General features: G+C 36.6%; 1 protein-coding gene across 1 annotated transcript; it reads left to right on the top strand.

Moving 5' to 3' along the window:
* The first annotated feature begins 473 nt into the window (after positions 1-473).
* On the top strand, positions 474-873 carry LOC140594051 (large ribosomal subunit protein eL31-like). The gene has a single exon (XM_072722420.1). The coding sequence runs from the start codon at positions 474-476 to the stop codon at positions 846-848; it is 375 nt and encodes a 124-aa protein (XP_072578521.1). The 3' UTR covers positions 849-873.
* The last annotated feature ends 13,246 nt before the right edge of the window (positions 874-14,119 follow it).

Raw genomic sequence — 14,119 nt, 5'->3', positions numbered from 1 at the left:
AGGTTTGATTTTCACTTTCTTTAAGCTTGAAAACCCAGCTGAGTATTGACCATTGATGAGACAGGGCTCAGGTGGTATTATTGTCAAACTTCCAAATTGAGCAGAAAGACCTCCAAGGAGATAGATACATATTAGAAATATATTTACAACTGGACAAGAGTTGAAGAAGAAAATACATTGAATTTCTTAAAGATGACACTTATCTTCATGGGCAAAGGATTAGAGAACCATATCATATCTCTCTCATTTAAAAAGAGGCAAGAATGTTAGAAAACATAATGCTAACCTCATGAGAAGGCTTCAATTAATTTTATCCCGTAGAAATCATTAAAAATCTAGGATTATATAACAATTTGTATGAAGGTTATTGCAGACTTCGTATCAGAAATTACAAAAATGTAAAAATAGGGTAAAAGTGCAATGTAAAGACAAGCAAAAAAAAAAATCTTCCTTTCCAACTAGGGTCCAGCAGAATGGCTCCTGCCAAGAGGGTGGCTGAGAAGAAGGGCCATTTTGTCATCAATGAGGTAGTGACCAGAGAATGCACCATCAACATTCACAAACGTATCCACAGAATGGGTTGCAAGAAGCATGCCCCTAGGGCACTCAAAGAGATCCGGAAATTTGCCTTGAAGGAGATGGGAACTCCAGATGTGCACATTGACACCAGGCTCAACAAAGCTGTCTGGGTCAAAGGAATAAGGAACGTTCCATACAGTATCCATGTGCGGTTGTCCAGAAAACGTAACGAGGATGAAGATTCACCAAACAAGCTCTATATGCTGGTTACCTACATATGTGTCACCACTTTCAAAAATCTACAGATTGTTAATGAGGATGAGAACTAACCGCTGATTGTCAAATAAAGGTATAGAACTGCAAAAAAAAAAAAAAAAAAAAAAAAAAAAGACATGCAAAAAAAGCAAATGTTTGTATATGTATTCATACATAAATATAAGACACAAATGAAATATACAGGTGAATACAAAGGTTTTTATTTAAAATGACTATTTGGAAGAAAAAAGAGGAATTGGTTTTATCTTATAGTTTAAGAATATAAAGATTACACATATAAGCATGAACATATAAAAGTTATGTACAAGGGCACTTGGGTGACTCGGTTAAGCCTCCAACCCTTGATTTTGGCTCGGGTCATGGTCTCAGGGTTGGACTCCCCCACTGGGGTCCTCACTCAGTAGGAAGTCTGCTTGAGATTCTTTCCCTCCTCTGTGCCCCTACCCTTGCTCGAATGTGCTCTCTCTGTCTCAAATAAATACATCTTAAGAAAAGTTCTGTACAGAAATAGAAATCATTAGAAAAAAATCTTGTTAAAAAGGTTAAACATACAAACATGAAAAAAATATGCTAATAGCATACTGAATCCAGAAAGCGAAAGTAGGTGTGACCTCAATGAACAGTTTATTAAAAGTTATGAGATTAATATCCGACTTTATGGAAAGCATGAAATTCCCTGATATGAGCTGGACAGTGATAAATTATTGGGTTATGTTTCAAAGAGCAGAATATAGAAAAATTCATTAGACTATTTTTTTTTTGGCTGCAAGCTGTCAATATAGTCCTATCTTGGATTAATGAGCCTCCTCATTTGTCTTCATCTGATTGGCACCAACATTTTGGGAACCCACTCATCTAGTTGATGCACTGGAACAATTGAAATTTTTGTAAGGGAAAGTTTAGTCCTGTCAGAGATGCATTTCTTTATCAAACACTCAGTAAATGAAAAGGTGAAAAGTTCCATGGATTATTTGAAGGAAATCACCAATAATTAATATCTCTATAGCTATTAATAGTTTTTTCTAGCTATTCATAGTTTGTTGAGCATTTTAACTTCTGTATATGTAGTCTCTCTGGCCTCTCTTCAAGTTTATGATAACCAAAATATTTGAATGATTGGTTGGGCATAATTATTGACCAATTAGAGTAGAGGTAGGCATTGATGGCCCTATAACTACAGAACCAATCCTGAGTTTCTTCTGCAATTAACTTTTTGTAGCTCTGTTATTATCTTGCTATATTATTAATTTAAAAGCTGTGTTTTCAAGGAAAAATATGTTTTGTTAAGGACAATTTTTGTTGGAAGTGACAGAAACTCAACTCAAAGTGGCTTAAGCAAACAAAAGAAAACACAAACAACAACAAAAACTCCCATAGATTTTGTCTCACACAGCCAGGAAATCTAATCATGATTGATGCAATGGCTCAATCAAAATGACATTACCAAAGATCTTTTTCTTTCCTTCTTCAGATTTGCTTGTCACAGGTTAACCTCATTCTCTCATGCTGCAGGAAAGAAAGTTGTGAGCAGCCCTAAGTCTACATCTTTACAATGTGAGATCAGGAAGGAAGATAAACTCTTTATCTCTTAAGGCTAATAAATAAAATAGCAGTTCTGTGGTTGGTGCTGGTTGTGTTATACACAATGAACTAATCAATGCCATGATTGGCAGGACTTGGGTAACATGCTTGCCTGTCTATCCAGGGAATGAGTGGGCACTCTATTTCATGATGTCGCTAGAATTACATGAGATGGGGAAAGGGATACCTTTCCAAAGAAAATCAAAGTCAAATGGAATAGTTCCTCAGTAGAAATGAATAATCATTGCCATAATTTACTGTAGAAGTGAATCACAACGTAATTCATGTTTTGGAAAGGGTAGTATAATGATTAGAATAATGATTATTTTCTGTGCTGAATTACTTCTGTGTCCTTTTGTGAAAAAATAGTGATTTTTAGAATGAGCAAAAAAATAAAAATAAAAAAAACATTTGCCAAGTTTCTTTAATTCACTTGTACAATCATTTCCTAAGAGGAAAAGTGCTGTTTGGTTACATTAATCTATGTCTATTCTTTGACAAATACTGTGCTGTCTTGATTACTGTAGACTTACACTAAGTCTTGAAGTCTGTCAGTCTTTAAACTTTGTTCTTTAGTATTGTTTTGGCTATTGTTAGAGTCTTTTCCCTTCCCATATAAATTTAAGAGTCAGTTTGCCCATCTACACAAAATAATTTTCTTGGATTTTGACTGGGGTTGCACTGAATCTACAGATAATTAAGGAAGAATGACAACTTAACAATGTTGAATCATCCAATGCATAAACAGAATTTCTCTACATTTATTTAGATCAGCTTTATAGTTTCCCACAAATATATCCAATATACTTTTTATTAGATATACACCTTGGTTTTTATTTTTTTGGGAGCTATTATAAATGATACTGTGTTTTTAACTTCACATTCCAATAGCTTATTGTTAGCTTGTATGAAAGCAATTGGCTTTCATATGTTAACCTTGTATCCTGTAATCTTGCTATAGTCACTTATTACCAAAGGTCTTAAATGGGTTTATTGAGTATACTCCTTATCACTCAAATGGATTTCTTGCGCATCCTTCCCAACTATTATTATAAATTATTTAACTGCACTCCCACATCAGTTACAGCCATCACAAAACTTCCATTAAACAACCACAAAAAGAACAGTTTTATGACTCTCACTTTGACTCTCCCCTCAACCAATTACTCACCCAACTTCAAGAAACCCATAGTAATATTTATTCCACAGACTTATCTTCAAGATCAAGTGGGAGATTTTATACAAATGTACTTAGTAGGCCATACAAGTTTATTCAATATTATAACATTAGTGTAATAACAGTAATAATTGTATAAATACAATCGAGGCATAAACATAAGACTGAGACCTTTATGATAGAGAACAAATATTAAATTCTCCTTGTTATGATTATATCTGTAAATGATTTTCTTTCTCTACTTATGTAGGTAGGCCATACACATTAAATGATTCATAAAAGACTACATATCTGAAAGTTAGTAAGTGCTCTACTATTATAGAGTTATGCTAACATTTACTAGAAAACTTGAAATGCTTGAACACATCATCACATTCCCCAAATGTAAAATTGTGAATGAATAAGTTTTGGTCCAAAAACAGTGGATTTTCCCCTCAATCTTAGAAAAAATACTAAATATCATGTAATTAGTACAAACACAACACATAATATATAATGCATAATATATTAATATATACATAATTACTAAATATATAATACTATGTAAGAAGCATTACAATATTTCTATTTTTTAAAGATTTTTATTTATTTAGTCATGAGAGACACAGAGAGAGAGGCAGAGACATAGGCAGGGAAGCCTGATGCAGAACTTGGCCCCATGACCCCAGAATCATGACCTGAGCCAAAGGCAGATGCTCAACCACTGAGCCACCCAGATGCCCTAGAATATTTCTAATTTTATGTTCATTTTCACAACCAGTAAAAATAATAGATTAACAGTTAGGAAAAGTATATTCCCTGCATCAGTGTGACCTTAATAAAATTTTGGAAATTTAGATGACCTTTCTTTAAATCCATGTTCTGAGAAAATCATATGCTTTTAAATATTGAGAAGAACAACTTCAATATCTTGAAGTCAGTGGATTTGTTATCATGTCTAATCATCAGCATGAATAAATTCTTGAATGCAATTTTTAAAGTTTTGGCTGATAGTTATAGTTGGATGTTCTTTATGCTGTCCTATGTTCAATTCTGAGCATGCGCTCAGATGAAACGTAGCTTCTTGTGACATGTGGTCTTTTATTCATAATAAACATTTACCTTAAAACAAAAGCTTACAAAAATGATTTAGCTGGTGATTTCTTAAAATCTGATTTTAAAGAAATAGCTACAAATATTAATCTCTTAAATAGGTTTTTAATTATCCCTATCAATATACTTAACTTTTTCTTTTAAATGTAAATAAATAAAATTATGCTGTCCCAACAAATTTACTTTCAGTATTTTTGAATTAGTAAAAGAATTCAAACATCATTCTTCCTTATTATGTTCTTTCAATTTTTTGTCTTTTAGTTTTGACATGATCTTCACCATCTTCTGTATGCATTTCATTATTAGTTATTCCATATAGATTCTATGAATGCCATCTCTTAAAAATAAAGGTGCCAGCTATTAATTAGGTAAAGATGTCAGGAGAGGCTTAGAAGCCAATGCCCTGGTTTCCAGGTTTCCACTGATGGATTCCATTGCAAACAAACAAACAAACAAACAAACAAACAAACAAATTCTCTACATAGTATCTGGGTTCTAATACAACAATTTAAGGTCCTGCTCGATGGCTCTCCCTCAAAACATTGTTTAGTTTGGCTTTCAAGTTAATTTCTATCTATTTTATGCTTTCCAACCTATATGTTCAGGTATTTAAAGTATAATAGAATGTTTTGGGAAGAGAAACAAGGTAGAAATGAGTTCTCCATTTACCTAAGCCCTGCCTTTATCTCTCAGTGTCTCAAGGACTCTGTTCCTCCGTAAAATGGAAGTGTTATATCAGATAATCATCCATAGTTTCCTTCTTGATGGGTCTTTGCAACATCAAAACCGTGAAATGGTGTAAGTTTGGCTGTTAATTAAGGTCCAGGTCTTGATTTTTTAAAAAATTTATTTATTTATGAGAGAGAGAGAGAGAGAGAGAGAGAGAGAGAGAGAGAGAGAGGCAGACACAGGCAGAGGGAGAAGCAGGCTCCATGCAGGACTCGATCCCAGGACTCTAGGATCATGCCCTGGGTCGAAGGCAGCACTAAATTGCTGAGTCACCTGGGCTGCCCAAGGTCTTGATTTTTTAAAAATAAGTTCTTCAGAACCTTTCCAGTTGTGCAGATTGGGACATTATTTTTCATATCTTATTTCAAGAAAGTAATTATTTGAATTGGTATTTTTCTATGAGACCTTAGATTAATGGATTTGTGGATTCAAAGCTAGTTAAAAATTTAAGTTCCCTTGAAAATGTAGACTAGCACATGATTTTTCTCTGCTTACAACTCCTATAGCCGCACCTTAAAAAAAAACCCACAAAATTCCTTACACTGGCTTATAAAGCATTCCTAGTATAGCCCTCAGTGACCTGTGCTAACTCATCCCTGGAAAATATCTTTGCTCACTGTGCTGCAAGCACTAGGATCTCCTGGCTCTTTCTCAAAGAGCCAAGCATACTTGCTTAGGGTCTCTGAATGTACCATTCGGTCTGTATCCTGGATGCTTCATTCCAGTATTATGGTTTAATTCTTTTTTTTCCCCCTCAATTATCACTTCACTGGGGAGATCTTCTTTGGAACTGTCCCTCCCAATACTTTTTCATAGCGCTTATCACCACAGTATACATCGCTAATTGTCTGTCCCCTCTAACTAGAATACACCTTTGGAGAAAAGAAATTTTGACTGACTTACTGCTGTATCCTCCAGAACTGTTTGCATTAGGGGTATATTTATTGAATGAAAGAATGAAGAAAGGAAGAAGAAAGAGAGAAATAAAGGAACGAGAAAGAGAGGAAGAGACAAAGAGATGAGGAAGTGGAGGAGGAGGGGGAAGATTTTTATATCCATTTGGTCTTTCATCCTGATTCTACAATCTTGAGATATGTGAATCTTTGCTTACTCTGCTTTGGTGTGTCAAGTCTTTACTAAAATGTCCCATTGTCTAAATTTTTAAAGAGGGTCAAACACATTTGTCTAAAATAAAATCTTATAAAATTGGTGTCTCCACTAATTGCTTCCTGGTTAGTCTACCTTGTATTTCTTTAATTGTTCCCTTCTGCATTTATAAATCTGCTAAACCAATGACTTGGCCAGTCCTTGATTAGCCTAAGCTTTGTCTTTCTGATTTTCTACACCATTAAACGTATTAAGCTTTATTCTGCCTTCAATGGATCACAAATTTTCAGAGAATGAGTAAAACAATGTATATTACATTTATGTAGAATGTATGTATAATGCTGTTTAGAGAATATTCCTTTATTGATATCAAAACTGAGCATAAAAATCACTGTTTTTGATCTTTTTATAATACATTGTATGCAGATTAAGCAAGGATCCAATCTTGCATTGAAGCAGGTTAGACCATTTCACATGTGGCGAAAATCAGAGGGATTGAAAAAAAATCTCCCTTGCTTCACCCTTGCCTTGCTCCAAAGTATCTCTCAGTCACTTCTACCTGACACCAAAAAATATATCATTTCTTACTTAATGGCATTAGAAAAAGCAAGATTTCTGCTAAAAACTTCAAATACATCATGTGAGAGGGATGCCATATGAATTCATTATCAGTCCTTAACAACTTAGCGTGAATTAGATAACATGGGAACACCATGGGGAATTGAGAAAAATGGCATCTAAATTTGATACCAGTGGAAGCTGGGAGGGTACAGGTGTGAAAGTGATGGTAAAAAAGAAGCCCAGATGGAAAGTTTCAGTAGAAGGAGAAGAAGCAAGGCCACCTGAAGACACTCAGGCTGGGATTAGTAGCATAGTGTCGAGCGTATTATCTGTCTTATATGGAACCTTACCTGTCTGCTAACTGTCTTTCTTCAACAAGAATATTGGACCATAGATAGAACTCTTCTGCCTCTCTTGTGAGTTTCTGAAGTTAAGCTCTCTGTCCTTAGAGCACATAGGTCATTTTGTTTAGGGACAGTTTGGTAGGGTAGACCTATGGAGGTACCGTTTTGAGTAATAGAACTCAAATTAAATTAACATTTAATTTCTATGGTGATATATTTGAATAGTTAGGGGACAACTTCGAAAAGATCACGTTTCACTCAGATATGTCTTTCCATCAGAGATGCTTTGAGGATCCAGTTTATGAAGAAGAACATCTGTTCTTCTTTAACATGGTTCTGCTGCATTAAGGATGTCATGTAATTTTAAATTTATATAACATGAAAACTACATTAGTCAGCTACATTAGTTATCCACCAAATAAGTAGGCAAAACCATTTTAATAGAAAAATGTACTGTAGCAGCCTCTGCCACTTGTATTTTCAAATATTTTGTATTCTCCACAATATCAATGTCCAACAGCTCAATTTCCCTTCAGGATATTTGATTTCTTTTTTTTTTTTTTTGAGAATCCAAGAAACAAGGGCTCTTTTTTTTTTTTTATATTATTTCAAAATGCACGACATTGGACCTTATTTAATTTTGTTAGTTTGGATGGATGCAGGATTTTAAAAGTAATATTAGCACATGTCCAGATTTTTAAATCAATCTTTGTGTTTAGTAATAAGGGGGCAATGCTAAAAATAGTTTCAGACAACTTTGAGTTAATCTTTTCCAGCATGTGTGAGACCCCGACATTCCATATGGACTCATCACAGAAGTCTGTTTTTGCTGTGTCCTCCAAAATGAGTCTGTTAAATGAGCCCTTCATTTTGTTTAGACGCTAATATTAATTGTTCTGAAAAATGTGGTTTAAACACTGAAGTCAATGTGCATTTGCTAAATTTAACATAAAAGAGTTGCAACATATTGTGCTTAGGTAACATGTACGTGTTCAAAGTAATTGATTGAAATTTGGATAATATTTACAACCAATTTTGAAATCTAAGATTTTTCTGGTTTGACCAAAGCATATAGGATGCATATGCTTGAAATCTGCTGAAATAGCTACTTAGTCAAACCAGCCTTCCTAACCAGATGAGTCATTTGTTTGCTTCATTTCTTCTTAAGACCTGTGAGGGGCTTCCAAGCTGTCCCTCTTGCAGCAGATGGAATACTCACAGGAGTCCATCCCTATAGCAACCACAGCTGCACCGGGCAACCAGCGCTGTACTGATTTCCAAATAGCATGTGAGGCCACTGGAGTCTGTAAAACCTTCCTTTCACCAACTGGGTTCCCTGCTGACACTATTTGGATAATGTCTAATTTGACCTGCATCTAAGAAAAAGATGTCTATCTTATACCTAACTTAGGAGGACACTCAACCTAAAAATAGAATTGTCTTAGAGAAAAACATTTCTTTCCAGGTGTTTTTCTCCTTAAGTCATATATATTCTAAACATTTCACTTACATAAGATTATCTGCCATAGATGCATCTACACCACACTCATATGCTTATTTGATTATACCTTCGTTAAAACCATGGACCATGATAGCATTTTTGTGAAGATTTAGTAGCTCTTACATGGAAGTCTTCATGAATCAAGTTCAATATTGAGTACAGGGTATTTCCCAGGGGTAATACTGGAAAGTTTTTGTTTGTTTGTTTGTTTGTTTGTTTTGGTGGTCATGCTCCTGGCCATTATGTAATGCTTTCTTAGTGATTGTTTAGAGTTTCCATCAGTAGTCTTGATAGCTGAAAACAAACTTAGATAAAGTCATAGCTTGGATTGTGCATTATAAAAAATTATTTTATTATTCAAATGTAATCACTTTAATGAGTTTTTAGAGCATGTTCTTGCTTTGAACGTAGTGACAAGTACCTGTTTTGAATTTACAGTGTGAAGAATGACTTCAGTAGATCTGAAACCTTGCCCCACAGGGTTATAATGAGGTTGAAACAAGCATAGAGTTTTTTGTTTTGGTTTTGTTTTTTTGGAAACCAGCAAAAAGTTTAAAGCTTATTTGTCAGTGAATTGTTTCTGCCTAATCAGCTTTTCAGATCCCACTAAGAAACTCACTAGCTGGCTCTGCAGAAGCCTGGACTCCAGGTCAATGATGTGGTTCCAGCCTATGAAGCAATGCCCTGCCTTCCTTACATAAAATCACAAGCCTGAGACCCCTTCCAGTTTGTGCCAACTCTCAGAACATGCTAGTAGCCCCTCTCCTTGTCCTATGACAACTTCCTGACATCAGAGGATAAATTTGGACTCCTTCTGATGTTTAGTCTCTGCCCCAAGATGAACATGCGATGTATGTTACATATATATTTGCTGAATGTGCATGCTCCATCTTTCCTCATGAATAATCATAAGTTTCTCCACCCTTTTAATCAATGTGTATGAAATCTCAACCCCTATGATTATGAAAAACTTGTTCTCTGCCCATTTGGGGAGGCAGATTTGAAGCTTGTCCTCTGTCTCCTCATTTGGCTGCCTCTTGAATAAACTCTTCTTGTTGGATAGCTTTTCAGGGACTGGCTTTGCTGTGCACCAGGCAGAGGGGCTTGGGCTTGGTTACAGAGCAAACGGGTTGATCTGCATTTGTGTAGAAGGTGTTCAGACTATGACTGAGGAATCTCAACTTGGCATGACGGTGTGATTTCGTTGTTACATCTACGGCTGTCAAGCCCTCACTACCTTCTCCCTGCTGTTGTTTCTGAACCTGTCTGAGCTAATTTGGGGTTGGGGAAAAGATGGAATATAATCTACATGAGAGCCAAATGTGCTTATAGCCTTGTACGTTCACATATCATGACCAACACTATTTTGTGGGAGCTGATGAATGCAAGAAACTCAGAGACCAGGTGGAGAATATAATACCTCTCACTTCTCTCACTATACATGTAAGCTCTCACCTATCCCGAAGAGTATATTAAATATTTTGAGGTTCTCAAGAGTAATATCTTTCAAAGATCCAATTTCTGCGCCTCAGTTTAAGGATCTAAGTTACAACAATGTACTTGAGTGAAAAGGAGTCTATTATTCAGATAGTCTTTGTGTAATTCCAAATATACACTTGCTTTTCATGCTAGAGCCCACATATCCACGTGGCAGATGGGATATTCATTCTTCCTATGTTTTTGGTGTCATATAAACACAGCTTTCATGTCATGTACATGCTACAATATGATTGCATATGGTTTCATTGAGGATTTCATATTTATAGGGTGGAACTATACCATGATATGAAATATGGAAGGCTAGAATCAAGCATTGGGCCAAACTTGAATCCCCTCCAAGGACGTTTTGAGTTCGTAGGAATGTGCACAAAGGTACTCATTAAATCATGATTTTGTTTGTAGCTGGGACCATTAATGTGGCCCTTGAGGATAACATTACAGGGAAGCTCTGTTTTTCAGGGAAATGTTTGCTTGCTAGAGAATGGTATGTGCTCCCCACACGCACATTTGTTATGCTACCAGCTGTTCTCTATTACTATCACTTCAACCTGTAAATAAGCCTACAGGTTGGGTCCACTCAGGAGCAACTCTCTCCATCGTGAGAGGTAAACAGAGACAGCTGCCACCGAATCTGAATCCTCTCTTGGCTTCCACTGCCCTACAGAATCTTTACTTCTCCTGCCCTGCGCTGAACTATCAACTATTTCACTGACCGGTTGCCTGTAGTTGCCTGACCCTCCAACCCCCTACCCCTGCCTTCCTGTGTTCCTTTAAGTCCTGACAGTCTGCAGTTTGCTGAGGGTAACTGGATGCCACTGGCCTTCCTCTATTCCCATTCCTGTGGCCTTTATCTTTCTCTGATTGATCAAGCTCCTTATCCTACTGCTCCCTGGAACCTGCATCAGCTCTTGTGATTTTCTTTCTGGCTATACCCTCAGTGCCACACTCTTTTTCTATTTCCACCCATGACCTAGAACATAGAGACCTAGTCACTAAAACAAGAATGAAAATCAAACCTTGGAGAGGCTTTGAATTGCCATGAGTGGGAGTTCAATTACCATGCACTTTATCATTAGAGCCTGTTTTCCTTGAGGAGAACCTTGTGTGATAGTGACTAACTTCATTGTTTAGAAAAACTTTCACTATCATCCAAGCATTAGTCACTTTAGAAATTTGGGTGAATCAGAAGAGAACAACTTGTAGCTTAGCAGTTCCAATTAAGTTCTTTAGAGGGGTGCCTAGAATAAATAAATAGGGCTTTTTAAAATCTTCATGGCTAGACTTGTAAAATTGTCATTGTAATCTAAAGAATCAGTCCTCAGTTTTGGAGAGAATATGATTTTCAGTGTTTAGGCTTGGTAGGAGCACAAGTTATGCAGTTGATTAGACATATACATAAGACCACATAAACATAATTACATAAAAGATTGTTAGGAGCATATTGTTATATTTTTCTGTATCCTTGCTTAAATTGAACAGAATTTCAAAGATTTTATTTGTTTATTAGAGAAAGAGAAAATGAGTGGTGGGCACAGACAGAGGAAGAAAGAGAGAGAGAGAGAGAGAGAGAGAGAGAGGATCATGAACTGAGCCAAAGAAAGGCACTTAACCAATTGAGCCACCCAGATGCCCTTAAAATGGACGGAATTTCAATTTGGAAATATATATCAAATTTTGAGAATGACTTCTGAAAATTATCTGGAGTTTACATAAGGGAAGCAGAAACAATCAATCAATCATTTAAAAATACTTAAGACAAAGTCTCCTACTGGCGTACTTGTGTTTTTCTTTTTATTCCATTTCTGCGCCCTTGTGTTTTCCTTCTGATTTCTGAAGTCTGCAATTTGATATCTAGAGGTTTATCATATGTGAAAAACATAGACTCACTTAATTCTTCCTCCCAACCATTTGCACTCCCCTGTTACAAGTGTTGGAATCTGGTTTGAAGTCTTTCTGTTGCCGTGGGTGCTCCAGAGTTTATGTCTTTCTGACGTCTCCAAATTTTATAGGGAGAAGTCAGTGTTCTCTTTCTTCAAGGAGGTCTAAAATGCAATCCCCAAATATCCATGATGCTGAACAAAGACACACTGACATCTCCTTAACCAGAGGCACCCCCCCCCCTTGCAATTGACAATAGAGTAAGGATGTTCTTAGCTCTGACATGTGTTCTCAGCCATTGACTTAAACAGCAACCCCAAACCACTGGTTTTCAATCCGCTCTGTCCCTTCATGCCTCCTCCAGAGAACACAGCATCTACTACATTTCACAGAGCTTTAACAGGCATCTAAAATGACTGGAAATCATAGTGAGTGATGGCCACTTAGGGTAGCAAGTTGGTTCCGGGCATAAAGTGAGCAACAGATCTCAGATTCATCTGGAGCTTAACATGATACTAGAAATGTTAACCAAACAAGTACAAACTGTAAAATCAAAAACCAAAATAAGTGTTTTAAGGGAAGAGGACATGGTATGCAAAGTTATCTGAGAAGGGCAATGCTACCCTGAGAAAGTGGCATTGACCTGAAATTTGAAAGAGGAGGAGTTCATTGTGAGGGGATGGGTATATCAAAGTAATCCAAGTACTCAGAGGAGCAGGTTCTAAGGCCCTGCGGTAGAGGGTAACATGGTTGTAAAATGGACACGAAGGAGGCCAGTGTCACTATAGCAGAGAGAATGAGTGGCAGAGAGCACAAGACATGAAAGGTGGCTGTATGAGCTGGAAGAACAGAAACCACTCTACATATACAAGGTACCAAGGGGCATACATAACATGGAGGGGTGTGTGGGGGGGAAATAACTACCAAAAATATGAACACCAAATGTCAGGGAAGCTTCTGTCAAAGACTGAAGCTTAAAGCACTGAAACAAGTAGTTGTGAAAAGCTCACTGGGATGCAAAAGAATTGAAAGCAGGAATGTGAATCATTCTTTGCACAACGATGTACGTAGCAGCATGATCGCAATAGCTGAAAGACAAAAATGACCTACATGTCCATTAGCGGATGCACAGATAAGCAAAATGTGGAATAAATACACAGTGAATATTATGCAGTCTTACAGAGGTAGGGCATTCTGACACATGCTGACACATGCTACGACATGGATGAACTGTGAAGTCACATGAAGTGAAATAAACCAGTTGCAAAAGGACAAACGGTGTGTGCTTTTACTTACATGAGGTACCTAGAACAGTCAAATTCATAAAGACAGAAAGTATGACCCTGGTGAGGGGAGGAAAGGGGAATAGTATTGAAGGGGTACAGAGTTCCAGGTGAAAAAATAAAAAAAATCTCTGAAGGTGGAAAGTAGGAGGTAATGGTTACACAACGGTGTGAACATCCATAATGTCACAGATTTGAACACTTAAACATGGTGAAAATGGCAATTTTGTGTTATGTATATTTTCCCAAACCTCTTTTCATGCCCCTGGAAGTAGCTTTGGACCAAAAACGAATGGGCAATGAGTGGACAGAAGCTCTAGCATCCTTGCTCAGAAGAATATCAATCTGGAAAAAATAAGGGGTAGTAAGGATTCAGCATAACCTTCCAGAGTGATGAGCCTGACATGGTAATTATATGCTCTTCAGGCAAGTGGAGGCTGATAATTTCACATGGGGGAGGGAAAGGAGGGCTGCATTGGTTGTTAAGGGAAACTCGGAAAAATCTGGGGTAGGTCACTATAATTAGGTTCGTTGAAATATGTCCATTTCAACTATTAATGTCATGTTCCTT

Source organism: Vulpes vulpes, chromosome 9 (genome assembly GCF_048418805.1).
Source record: "Vulpes vulpes isolate BD-2025 chromosome 9, VulVul3, whole genome shotgun sequence".
Lineage (NCBI taxonomy): Eukaryota > Metazoa > Chordata > Mammalia > Carnivora > Canidae > Vulpes > Vulpes vulpes.
Note: the sequence above shows the minus strand (reverse complement) of the source record. Positions and strands in the feature narration are given on the sequence as shown.

What these genes read in the sequence shown, in the direction of transcription:
- LOC140594051 (XM_072722420.1), top strand. Translation starts at nt 474, where the DNA reads ATGGCTCCTGCCAAGAGGGTGGCTGAGAAGAAGGGCCATTTTGTCATC.